A 14,127-nucleotide genomic window follows, 5' to 3' on the forward strand; every position below is an offset into this window, starting at 1 on the left:
GCTCACAAAATATTTCTATATACTAGAATAATAATTTTTTCAGCTGCAGTGTCAACCATTTTGTTTTCCAATGATGTGTGGTTGAATGAATAAGCCTTTCTAATTAATAGTTACAGAATTACTAAGATAATTTGCCAATAGCTTGATTTTTTTTTCCATGTCAGTATTTGAGGAGCTTATTGAAAAGTTAAGCATTCTGGGTTTGCAAGTATTTTTTTAATTTTGAAGTTTTAAGATTTTGTTATAAGACTGCCATCAGACAGTAGAGCTTGCTATTTTCATTGGGTATTGCACATTTGATAAAATCATATCAAAGATGGTACAGTCTTTTTTCCTTGTTAGAATGCACTTCAAATAAAGTCAACATTTGCTAACGAATTTGTTTCTCTCTGTATTGTCATTATTGACACTTAGAGATGCAGCAGATGAATTTGAACATGCCTCAGCATTTCCCATATTACCATTTTTATAAAAAATGTGACCCACTTAAAAAGAAATTTGTTTGCACTAAGTTTAGGAAAAACATTACAGCTATAATGTACAAACAAAAAAATCCAGTCACTATTATCCTTTCTAATAAACATGCTGAAGGTTCCTATCCAAAACTTGAATCAGACTTTTCCTCAAAGTGAAGAAGAGTCTCCTGCCCCTTTCACTTCATGACTAACTGAAAAAGTATTTGTGTATTTAAATCATGAAAATTAACATTATGGTGTTATTCTTCAGTTAGAGTGTTGATAAAGTGACCATCGTACACCAGAAAGTTTAATGAGACACGTTAAAAGATTAGTGCCCTGTGTTATTTAATGTCGGTGGATAGAATCACCATGCAGATTGCTACTGGTCACTGTATATGTTGAAATATATAAGGAACCATGCACTGTACTCTGATTTTCTGTTTTGATCTGCCTATTTGATCTATCTATTTTTTAAAATTCCAGGTTGAGACCCAGTATATTAAGGCAGTTTGAAAAATATTGCCCTAAAGGAATTGCCATCTATTTCGGGAGGATGAAAGTACTGGTGTGGGTAGTGATGACCCAGAATAATGCCTTCCTTATTTTGGCATGGGGAAGAAGGGTGTAGACTATGTGCCCGCTTACACCAGTTACCCAGCCGTGGTACACCTATATGTCCTGGGTCTAGGGTCTGTTCTTCCACTCGGAGGACAGGCTTATTGGGAAAATGGGCTTACATGATGGGTGGATGCAACCCATTTCTTAGAGTAAGCAACCTAAACTTTCATTCAAAAACATGACTAAGATGTCTAAGAGCATCAAAATTGAAAAAAAAGAAAGCCCAGAAGGTATGTTCATATGGAGCCATTTTTATTCAACCTCCTTGGCATGCACTGTACTGTACTGTACCCTTCTGAGGTGGCAATCCATGTCTTTGTTTGGTTTTTGCATTTTCATTAATTAATTCCTTATTCATTCATGTACCTTTTTTCCTGTATTTCTGGAGCCCAGAAAGTACGTCCATATGGAGCCATTTTTATTCAACCTCCTTGGCATGTACTATACTCTACCCTTCTGAGGTGGCAATCCATGTCTTTATTTGGTTTTTGCATTTTCATTAATTAATTCCTTATTCATTCATGTATCTTTTTTCCTGTATTTCTGGAGCTTTTATTAAATTAATGCTGAATAATCCTCTATGCCTACTGTAAGTAAAGGGTTAGCAAAACCCTTTCTTCTTTTATGTAAGAAATTGACCTGTGACAAATCTAGCTTTTACAGTTGAGTCTGAATCTCATTTCTCATGTCTTCTATGGTTTTATGTTTTTTTGTTTTGTTTTTTTTTTTAAAGGAAACCTTATATGTATGGAATGAACCTAAATGGTGCATTAAAGGAATTTCTTTGCCTGAGAAAAAGTTGGCAACCTGTGAAACAGTTGACTTTTGGCTGAAGGTGGGAGCTGGTGTGGGAGCTTTTACTGCTGTTTTGCTGGTGGCTCTGACCTGCTACTTCTGGAAAAAGAATCAAAAGTAAGTACCCTCTGAGATGATCACAAGAGAGCAAGAGAGCCTATTTTGTTGTGAAAATTCTAGACTTGATCATTATATCCAATAAATAGATTCTCTCAGAGACACAAGAATTTTCTCCTTGTGAAGAAATCATAGGAAAGGCCTTGAGAAAGCAAGCAGAGGAAACGATTGTTATTCTGACAGTAGAAAGATCATAGGACATTAGAGATCATTGAGTTAGAATCATTTATTAGAAAACAAGAGGCTCCATGTTACTCAGGTAGATTATGGCAGAGCTGAGATTTGGAAGGCAGATATTCTCTCAGTGTCTGCCTTTTTAAAAAATGACATGATGCTATCTTCGTACTTCACCTTTTCTTTTAAAATTTCTTGTGGGAAGACATTTGCCAAAAAAAAAAGAAAAAAAGAAAAAAAGAAAAAAACAGACTAAGTGTATAGGCAAATATCACGTTTATTTACTCCAGGTCTTCAAGGATCTGGATTTGAATATTGAGCCTAATTCCTGAATGTATGTTGATCTGTTATAGGACTTGAATCTTTTAGAATGATTTACACTTCAGGGGGACTGTGGAACTCCTATATTGTAATATCTAGGGACAATTGCGATATCTGGGGTGATAGTATTAAGGAATAAATAATATAGAGAGATAATAAAGACCAAATTACTTGCCTGTTTGATATTCTCATCTTTACAAACAAAATACTGGGAAAACCTTACAGTGAATTGGCTTCCAAATATTCATGTTAAGAAAATGCATGCAGGCCTCAAAGTCCCCAACCCCAAATTTTTTCATTATTGGACAATTCAGTGTAAAGTGGTAGAATTAACTCTATTGAACTGATTTCTGAAATCCTGGGAAATATTTCTTTATAAATGGTAGATACATGATAACACACATATTGCTATGGCTGTAGGCTAGGGAAATTTGTTGGTGGAGCAATCATACTCCAAGCCAATTTAATGAGCTAGTATATGACCACCTAAAATAAGTATGTATTTATATTAACATAAATGGATATTTATTTGTTTATTTTATCACTATTTAGACTGGAATACAAATATTCCAAGTTAGTAATGACGACTAACTCAAAAGAGTGTGAACTCCCAGCTGCAGACAGTTGTGCTATCATGGAAGGAGAAGATAATGAAGAAGAAGTTGTATATTCCAATAAACAGTCATTACTAGGAAAACTCAAATCTTTGGCAACCAAGGTGAGAGTAGAATTTTAACCTGGTGTTACTGGGCATTTATAAAGTAGGGGGCATATTAACCTAATAATAGCATTCATACAAGCTGTTATTTTGCATGTTTGTATCTCAGTGGATATTTATTCAACAGAAATACTCTTAGAAGCACGTGATATAAATACAATAATATTCACTGCAGCATTGTTTTTGTTGGTTGTCAAACATCATCAGTAAGGAGTTAGATATTTTCATATGTCAAAGTGATAGAATACTATGCAAGTCTGCAGCTGTTAAAGACTGAGATATCTATGTGTACTGATAAATCAGTAGGTCCAAGATAGAGTGAAAAACAAATGGACTATAGTATTTACATTAAATATACATTTATGTTTGTATTTGCAGAGCAAACTGTTAACAGTAGCTGCCTTTTGGGAATGGTGAACTAATGAGAGTGTTTAATCTTTGAAAGCAATACATTTTTGTGATATTGGAATATTCACAAAGATAATATTTTATAATTTAAAAATGGGGGCTAATAAAAGATATTACATTCATTCATACTGTTCCTTTTTTATGGTAAGATTTTTTACATAAAGAAAATAAAAGTTATATAAATTATTGAGGTATATGAGGTAACATATTGTTGGCTTTGGATTTTGGAACAACTACCATATCCAAACATAACATGAAACCATAAATTGTTTGAAAAGACATTTTATTTGACGTTTTTCACCATTGACTTAAAAGATGAGAAATTATCAGCTTACTTAAGATTAAAAAAGAATGAAATAGAAGAAAGAAGATGACTTTCAAATTGTTTACAACAGGATAGACAAGAGACAAAATTTACATTTATAAAGAGTATATAGTAACCATTTCCTTGTACTCTCCTAATTTAGGCACATAAATATAGATAATTATTTAAGAGTCAAATGAATAAACCATCTTTCCCTTCTACTAATGGTTAATTTTTCCTTTTATTAATATGAAGATGTAAGGAGGGTACTATTGCCATAAAATAACAAGAATATAGTGATTATTAAGAACGGAGATCTTTACCCTACTTGCAAGCCAACAAGTAAGTCTGCTACAGTTTCATGGACAGTTTAGAAGACATGAGACTCCTGTCAGAGATGAAGGACAGTTTTATACTCACAGAATAGTGCTAGCAGAGTAATAACCTTTATACCAGCTCCCAAAGCTACAGGTAGCCCACAAGGCTGTATTCCCACAGCGCTAATTGCAGAGGAAATGAAATCACTTGGTTGCGTTACAGGAAAGGGACTCTAGGCCTTAGGAACCTAAATGTTCATAATGAAGAGTAAACATATCCATCCTTTGCCTCAAAGGAGGCTTTTGTCTTTATTGTTTTGGACAGGTAGCATACCTGTCCATTGCTCCGAAGGGAGACACTATTTCCAAGACTGTAAGCAAGCCTACCCTTTGCTCAGGAATAAGACAATATATCTTTATATTCCAAGGCAATTTTCTATACAAAGATTCTTGAAAAGATAGTCTAGAACAAAGGGTAATCAGTTTCTCACTTTTAAGATGTACAGAAATGAAAGAGTACCATGGAGAATTGTCTCCAACAACATCCAAACCTCATTTTTATACCATGTTGATTTCTGATGAATTTTCCCTTTAGTTTCCCACTCTATGCACCATTCTGATTAATATGACTGACTGAGGCTGGGATTAAATTTGATCGATTTGCTTTATACAGCATTTAAATAAAGCTACTACCAATAGGACACCAAGCAGAGGTCCTTACCAAGATGAGGCCAATCTGTATTGTTAACCTCAACCCTACCCTCAGGGTCCCAGACTCAACTAGCCGAACAAATGCTATGAGCCATTAGGGTTGACCTTAGAAAGCTAGGTAGCTTTCTTGTGTTGACCTTTCCACTGGCTCTCAGATATTTCCTCCTTAAGATTCAGACAAAAAGGGGACAAGGAAATTTTCAAAATCTTAACAGAGACTCAATATACAGAAGTCCTCCCTTATTTGCAGTTTCCCTTTTCATGGCCTTATTTTTGTGTTTTTAGTTACCCACAGTCAACTGTGGTCTGAAAACATTACATGGAAAATTCCAGAAGTAAACAATAAGTTTTAAATTGTGTGCTGTTCTGAGTAGTATGATGAAATCTCCTACTGTACTGCTTCATCCTACCCTGGAAGTAAATCATCCCTTTGTCTAGCGTTTCTTTGCCGTGTACACTACCTGCTTGTTAGTTACTTAGTAGTAATCTTGATTATTAGATTGGATAAAAAACCCAGTATTATAGGGTTTGATACTATACTTGGTTTCAGGCATCCACTGGAGGCGGAGGGAGTTGGAACGTATCCCCTGGAAATAGGGTGGGAGTACTGTGTCTCCAATTTTTGTCACACACTTGGTGAGCAGTAAATTCAATCAAGTGGTTACTATCCTTTTGATCTAGGATCATGGCAATCCAACAAGACAATCCAAATACATTAATCCAGGTACTACAGGATATATTAGTGATTGCACAGAGACTTTGTCTTGGTTCTTAAGGAGAAAGTATAGGGTAATTATATTGTGAATAACAGTGTTTGGACAGTGAGTTGATGTTGACCTGAATGCCTTTGATAGCTGAGGTGGTGTAATTGATTACTTCAAGCTAAGGTCAGAGGCAAATTTTATATCACCTTTTCTAACATCCCTAACAGTAGGGGTATTTCCCTAAACAGTTGAATATCTCTTATGACTACTCCTAAGGTGCAGGTTACCATGTTTTTAGTGAGGAAGCATGTTAGTGTCTGACTTCTACACAAGAAGTACAGTCCTGGAGGTACACATGGTGCCTCTGGAAAGAAAGTGTTATTCACAGTTGTTGGGTACATTAAGTGGGACCTTCATTGTGCAGGCAGCACAGGTTGACTGTGCCTGTAAGTGGCTTCTCTGCTGGCTAGTAAGCCTTAGGGTTTCCAATTCACATCATATAATGATGTCTCCTTGTTGTCTTCAGGGAGACTGCTTGAGGGAAGTCAGTTCAACTTTTCCTGTTTGTCCACACTGCAAACTAGTGACTTTTGTTCACCTAATGAAATGACTAAATAATGGCTATGGGAATGAGATGTTGGTGTTACTCTGGGGCAGGGGCTGAGGCTATTTCCTGCTGTTTTGGATACATTTCTCAGTTAGTTTAAGGGGAATGGCAAATGAACTGTGATGAGAGCATGTGGTGGGTATGGCAGACCCAGCAGTGAGTTAAATTAAAGGCTCTTGCCATGATTTGAGAGAGCCACATCAGAGCATTTTTCTTCATAGAAAGGTGACAGGGTGACCCTGAAATTCGTATTAATGTCCCTTAATTCTTCGTACTTCTCAGGATCTAAGCTGTCTTCTCCATTATCAGACTGTGTTATTGTCTGTCCAATGCTAAAAAACCAGCTTGTCTCATTTCAGTAACTATAATTTCACCTTATTTCTACCCGTATCTATCCAGAACATTCATGTGCAAGAGGGACAAAGGCATTTTATAAAAACATATAGAGACTCAGTGTGCCCCCCTCCTTTGTCCATGTGGGCCATGGTAGGGGGACTTGGGGGGCAGTGTACTCAACAAGTGGTCATTATCCCTTTCATCTGTAATCATGACAGCCAACAAAACAACAATACAGGTGGTTAAACCAGAATTATATTTGAATCTCCTAGACCCCCTTCTGGGTGGGCTATCACTAGAAGTTGTACCCAGGAAGCCTCAGGGTTACTGTTGGAGTAAATAACACATCATGCCCTAGATTGGTGAGGCAGAATCCAGGATGTTCAGATAAGTGTAAATAACCTTATGTAGCAGGTGTAGATGTGTGTCTGTGTGTATGTATGTGTATATATGTTCTTCCCGATCATTTTCCATGAAGTGGCCGAAAGAAGATGATCCCTTTCCATGGGCAGCCATATTTGATGACCAAACTGCCGTATTAAAGTGTATGGATCAGGAGGCGGTAAGGGAGATAGTCAGAAATCTTTTTGAGTCACTTTCTGAGAAGGTCTTACAATGCTCAATAATACCATATGCTTTTGGACAGTAGGAAATGTGGAAGGTCCACTGAATACCTCTACTCTCAACTAATTTATGGGTAGCTTTTGTGATAAAAAGTGCTCTATTGTCAGACTGCAAATGGTCTTTAAAGCTACTAACTTTATACTGATTTATTTCAAGGTTCACAATGTATGGGTAGAGTTAGCTGATCAGACTAGAATAGCAACACCATACCCTGAACAGGTGTAAATAGTGGTGAGGCACCACCAGTAGCCCAAAGAGGTGGTCAAAGGTATGTTGTAATAAATTTACTAGGGAAGAACTGGTGAACTTTTTGCATGAGTCCCAAGTCTGGCATCTGTGGTAACCTCTGCATCAGAAAAATAGAATCATTTGTCTCGTGTCCAGCCTGTGATGGCAGATGCTTTGCCATGTTGGGTGAGATGATGGATCCATGTACTCATTTGTGACAGTCTGTCTTGTGTAGTCTCTATCAGGAGCTTGATTCAATTTCATCTTTTCATAGGAAGGATCCTTACTTGGGCGTCTACATGAGTGACACATATTTTAATCCAAAACTAAGATCTATTTTAGTGGTGTCCAAAAAGGGTAACCTTGAAATGCCAGTCTTTAGTTTTCTAGGTGGCAGACAAAACAGCTAGCCATTGGCAATAGCTTGAGTCAGTAAAAATATAATGAAGTTTATCAAGGGAGGTAATGTGTAGGTCTTGATAATGCCTTTGAGTTCTGTCCACTGAGCTGAGCAATCTTGTCGGTTTTCAGTTATTCATAGATGGTTGAATATCTGTAGCAGCCAGTGGATACCATTGGGCTTCAGCTCAACCAAATCACCAGTGAATCAGGCCCAACATGTAGTAGAACCTCGATAAATTGAAGGTCCCATTGAGTCAGTGGTTTTGTTTTGAGCAGTGGAGTAGGGGATAAAGTTTCCCCCAAAGGGTATGCTGCCACATTTTCATGTGAGACCTACATGCCGCGGGGGCCAGACCAACTACATTCTTGAATATATGCCATTTGTATTTGACAAGTGAGGCTTATTCAGCCTTTTCCACCTTGTTGAGCGACTGTAAATGGAACTGTCAAGCTGTAGAGTTGCAAGATCTGCATGGGAATGACATTTAGTTTTGACTAGCTCAGTGACCAACTAATGGCTATAGGTGGTAGCCATATCAAGAGGTAGTGAGTCTAAAACCTTAAAGGGTGCCTCTGCCTCCTTTTGCCAGGGTCTCCAATTGGCAAAGTCATTACTTATAGAGAATCATATCACAAAGTTTTCATTATGATTGTGAGGCCATAAAGGTAAAGAGTGTGCCCCAGTTTTCTGGACAGCTTTTAACATAGCCTGTTAGTTTGGGTCCAATTCAAAGGATACTATTTTATAGGCTAGCTGATATAAAAGAACAAGTAGAATACTCAAGTGAGGCCCAACACTGTCCCAATAGCAGAGTTAAGTAAAGCGCTGGGCTGTTTTTCCTTAACCGCTGGGTAGATTTAGCATTGTAAATCTGCTTTACATAGTTCCAATGAACTTTACTTAGGTAGCAGGTCCCTGAATGTTCTGGGGGTTTATGAACTACTTCTGCTAGTAGAAGTGTGATAATTCAAGCAGGGCTGTTGATATGGAGACTTCTGACTTGACATCAATAGGACCTAATTTATATAGTGACTGTTTTGGGCATCAGAAGGTAGAGGGTTTAACTTGTGTGAAATCCTTACTCACCGTTTGTTGCAAATGACAGAGTTGAGAACTCCTGGGGTATCCTACTGCCTACTGGCCCTTCTCTACATGTGACTGTTCTTGGTCAGGGGATCTCCTTTAGCATGTATGAGATGGGGAAGTACAAGCTTATAACATCAAGTTCTGTATATTCAGATGTAGAAGCAACAACAACACTATCTTGAATGGACACATAGAACCCCTCCAAAGGTCATATTATTTTCCCTTTTCTACTCTAAACCTTGCTCAAACCCCATTACTTGTATGCTCCTCTTTTCTCACAGGAGAGTAGGTATGATGGTGACTTGAGTGCCTGCAACCAACAGAGTGGTAAATGTTTAAGAAACCCTCTCCAAGTTTTCCTAGCAGATTCAGATGGGTGTGTATCATCCAGTCCCTCTTGGTAACAGGAAAACTGTAGTCTCCTTTCCAATTATCTTTTTTCTTGAAGCAGCTGAAGTTGGGGTAGTTTGGGAGGGAGGCATTAAGACTGAAGAGAAAGAGAATCTTCGACAGCAGACAAGATGTTTGCATTCACTTTTATTTTTGACCAGCATATCATCTGCTAACGATCCAGCCAACTTCCAATGTTTTTGGTCTACCCAAAAGCCTATGTTGAACAGCAAGGTTCTGTTTACCAACATCATTTATTTGAGCTTTGGGGACCCCTTAACTTAGAGGCCACAGTCATATTGCTTTTTCTCTGAGGCTGCAGGTTTTATGTCCTTTTGTTGATTTGTACTTGACTTGCATATTGGAGACATATTTAAAGAATCTATCTTAATCCAGAGTATTTCTTGCTATTGTTAATAATGTTTAATTTAATTCCTGGTTTTAACATAAAAGTAGGAGAAATTTCCAGGTAGACCTGACCCTACTAATTCATGCAGAGTCCTTTGGCTCAGTTTCTCATTCTCTAGTGAACTTCTTCCGCGTTGTAAACCCAATCTGTGACAATAAGAGTCCAAATATGAGTCAATGTTTCACTAAGTTTTCCTATGGGAATTAGTCTCAGGGAAAGCTCTCTGTATTGCAGTCAGGACCCACTTCAAAATCTCTGAGACCTTTTTACTGTCATCTATGAATAGATCTAAAATTGGCATGATAGATTGCAAGAGGTGTTGAGCCCAAAAATGGCCCCACTGCTTGTCATTCTGAATTGCTTACTGAACAGTCATTGAGTCCTGCCAAATCATCTTTAAAGTGAGTCAGTCAAAATTTTCATAATCTCTCAGGTTTCTTCCTATAAATGATTTCCATTTTTCCCTTTTAGTACTCCTTGTAAATGCATGTCTCTGTAATTTTTGTCTAAAAGAGGGTGAAACCTCCTTTGCCTACCAGGATGAATTTTAGTTGTACAGTCATCCAGAATTGGTTCTAGGGCCCCTGAGTATACCAAAATTCAAGCATACTTAAGTCCTGCAGTCAGCTCTGCAGAACCTGCCTATGTGAAAAGTCAGCTCTCTATTTAGGTGGCTTTCACCTCCTACAAATACTGTATTTTCAATCTACGTTCAGTTTTGTAAAATCTGCCGATAAGTAGGCCTGTGCAGTTCAAACTTGCGGTTTTCAAAGGTCAACTGTAGTTCTTACCATGGGGCACACCTAAGGCTGATTGCCTGGTGAGTGAGGAAGTCTTTCAGGCTGGAGGATAATTAAAGCATCCAGAGCACTGTTGAGGCAACTGACCTGTGAATTCTTTAACCCATTTCCCAGTCAGTACTCAACCAGCAGTCACCTCCCCAATTAGAGTATAAAAAAGTTTTCTTCCCTGAGAAGATTCAGTGTAGTGAATTTTGTTTTGAATAGCAATTTTAGTTAGCATAATGATTTTTTTACTTTAAAAATGAAATTTTGAAATAGTACAGGAAAGTTGAAAGACTCATACAGTGGTATAGTCATATGCCCACCACACAAATTTTATTATATTTGTATTATTACATATCTGCCCCTCCATCCTTTCATCAACCCATATTCTTTTCTGTTGTTCGGTTTCAAAGTAATTGCAGACTTCAATACACTTCACCCCAAAACAGTGATATGTTCAGGGAACATATCATTGATAATAATTCAATACTTTAAGTGAAATGCACACATTACAAGTATACAATTTAATGAATTTTGAGAAATGAATATACATCTATAACCCCCAATTTCTATCAAGCTATAGAACACTAGTTCACCCCTGAGAGTAATATGTCTTTTTGCATGCAGTCAATCCCTCATCTCCCAAAGGAAACTACTGTAATGATCTTTTTAAACCATAGGTTAGTGTTATCTGTTATAGAACTTCATATACGTGTAATCACACAGTATCTGTAGTATTTTGTGTACATTTTATTTTACTCAGAAAGATGTTTTTGAGATTCATTCATCTCATCTTAACAGAAGTAGATTCCTTTTTATTCCAGAGTAGTATTCTATTGTGTAGATATACCAAAATTTGTTTATCCAGTCTGTTGATTGATACCTGTGCTATTTCCAGTGTTTCACAATGAATTAAGCTGCTATAAATATCATTGCACATGTCTTATTGTGTGTCTATTTTTAAGAAGTTTGTTATGCATGATTTCAGAGAGCAAAAAATGTTTATGTTCATTAACTATTATGTCATGTAGGGTTTGCTTTATCTTAGATATGCTCATTCATGTTCTAAAGGCCATACCTTATTTGATATTTTCCTAGCACTGCACTGCAGTTCTTGGGTTTATCTATAGATTTATTTTTCTTGACTTTTCTCAGCAATTAAAACTAAATCAATTTTTATGTGTTTCTTTTATTTATTTCACTACCATTTATGGGACATTGTAAGACACTTTGCCAAGTTTGGCAGTTATGTCAAATTAGACACACTTTCTCAACTCAGACACCATCTAGAATGTTAGGGGAGGACACATATCTCACACAAACACACACACACACACACACACGCACACACACCCCTACCTCTCACACGATCATCCAGTATGTCAAGAACAAAAGTAAGATCTCTTGCAGCATAGGGGAGAAGGGAGTGCAGTAGGGTAGATAGTGACAAGGTGAGGAAAACCTTCTGGGGGAAGTTGGCTTTGGAATAGATTCTTGGGTTTAGAGCTGAAAAAGATAATCCTGTTTGGAACCTTCGTCTAATACATGAGTAAACTGAGACCTAGAGAGGTTCACTTACTTGTCCGGGGGGATTAGATAGGAATTAGAAGCCATGTCTCCCAAGTTCCAATCCAGTGTTTTTCCTTCTCCAATGTGGTATTTCAATAGATTTTTATAATCATTGATTGACAACCTACCAAGTGGTAAGACTTGGGTCATAACTTGGAAATTAAAAAATGAATGAGATATAGAGTTCCTGCCATTAGGAAGTCCCAGTCAGTTAGTGGCACTACCTACCTAATTATATACACATGCATATGCATATATATCCCACCATTTCAGCAATAGGAGCACAATTCCATGCGAATGCAGAGGACATGGCTATTAAAGCCCTATTATCTCAAAATGATTTTATAAAGGGTTTTCAGTGTTTTACATTAAATATTACCTCGAAGATAACCAACAGGTCTCTCCCTTCCCTCCCCACAACATGATGTTGAATCAAAATTTCTCAAGCTAACGCTGCAGAAATCTCATGTTTTCTTTCGAGTTTATGGCTGATACCCTAGAGCTCTTTCCTTTAATATCCTATGAACTCCTTGAGGGAAGACATTTTGCTGTACTCATCTTTGTATCCCTAAAGTCTAGTCGTGGTCCTGCAACAGAGACAGTGCTTAATAAATATTTCAACTGCTAATCATTATTCTAAAAGATTGTTAAGGCTGTTAAACGTGAGACCTCAGGCCAGTTCTTGCAGAGCCAGTCAGCAGGAGAACCAAGGAGATCCACAGTCTGCTGTTCTAGAGGCTTGTCAGCTCAGCAGAGGCAGGGAAAAAGTGATATGTTGGTGTGTATGCTATGACGTTTTTCTATAACCCTGTCCCTGTAGCCCTAAAGCTCTTAGATTTATCCACCCAAATGAAAGCAAACACAAAACCAAACTTATCCTTCCTGACAGCTTGTCGACTTCCTATTATCTTCTCATGTCACTATTCTACTTTAGACATACATCTATTTGCTTATGAGACTGATTGGCCTCTTATTTCATTTATTTAAAAAATAATCATAGTTCTCTTCATTTTTACTCTCTGTATTAGCATAGTCTCCCTATCCCATTCCAGCAGCCTTCAGAAAGCTTTCTCTAACAATTAATAGGTTGGAAGAAGCCTGGGCAACATGGCAAAACGTCGTCTCTACAGAGAAATATAAAAATTTGTCAGGTGGTCAGGCACAGTGGCTCATGCCTGTAATCCCAGCATTTTGGGAGGCCAAGGTGGGTAGATCACGAGGACAGGAGTTCGAGACCAGCCTGGCCAACATAGTGAAACCCCGTCTCTACTAATAATACAAAAAATTAGCCGGGCATGGTGGCGGGCATCTATAATCCCAGCTACTCTGGAGGCTGAGGCAGGATAATTGGTTGAATCTGGTAGGCAGAGGTTGCAGTGAGCCAAGATCATGCCATTGTACTCCAGCCTGGGCAACAAGAATGAAACTCCGACTCAAAAAAAAAAAAAAAAAAAAAAAAGAAAGGAAGAAAGAAAGAAAAGCCATGCTTGCTTGAGCCTGGGTGGCAAAGGTGGCAGTGAGCTGAGATTGCACCACTGTACTCCAGCTTAGGCGACAGAGAGAGAGAGACCCAGTCTCAAAAATACAATAAAAGGTTGGAAGAAATCCCACCTTTTCTTTCTCCTTTCCTCATTAAAGAAAATGAATTTATTTTAATAGTCTATATTTTGAATGTTTTATGTAATGCCAGCAATGATACATTTGAGTGAAATTTTTGACCTATTATCAAAGATGACTTGTTTAATATCTTTAATAGGCATCTACCTAAAAAATTTTCCTAAAACATTAGTGAACTCAACTGATCTAATGTCTTACTGGCATTCTCCTTATTTATTTCTGCTGTCCTTTTTCTTATTATTCAGCCTATATTATCTTGAAAACATTTAGTTTGTCAGTTCTGTTTTGCCCACAATTAGCATGGCTAGGTCACTGATTTCAGCACTCAGGTCAGGTATGCCCTCAGGAAGGGTCTCAGTGGTTTCTTTGCAGGGATCACAGCTACATCTTTTTGTATCTATTGCAATCAACGGTTTGCTTCTATTTTG

At 37.6% G+C, this 14,127-nt stretch overlaps 1 protein-coding gene across 5 annotated transcripts in view; it reads left to right on the forward strand.

Annotated features, from left to right (window-relative positions):
• ELAPOR2 (endosome-lysosome associated apoptosis and autophagy regulator family member 2) overlaps nucleotides 1-14,127 on the forward strand; it is a 179,920-nt gene that overhangs the window by 161,945 nt on the left and 3,848 nt on the right. For all 5 annotated transcript variants that reach the window (XM_007982316.3, XM_007982319.3, XM_007982318.3 and 2 more), the window contains 2 exons: nucleotides 1,810-1,988; nucleotides 3,036-3,201. In XM_007982316.3, coding sequence (XP_007980507.3) covers nucleotides 1,810-1,988; nucleotides 3,036-3,201 — 345 coding nt within the window. The remainder of the gene's footprint in view (nucleotides 1-1,809; nucleotides 1,989-3,035; nucleotides 3,202-14,127) is intronic.

This window comes from Chlorocebus sabaeus, chromosome 21 (assembly GCF_047675955.1).
Source record: "Chlorocebus sabaeus isolate Y175 chromosome 21, mChlSab1.0.hap1, whole genome shotgun sequence".
In the NCBI taxonomy this organism is placed as follows: domain Eukaryota; kingdom Metazoa; phylum Chordata; class Mammalia; order Primates; family Cercopithecidae; genus Chlorocebus; species Chlorocebus sabaeus.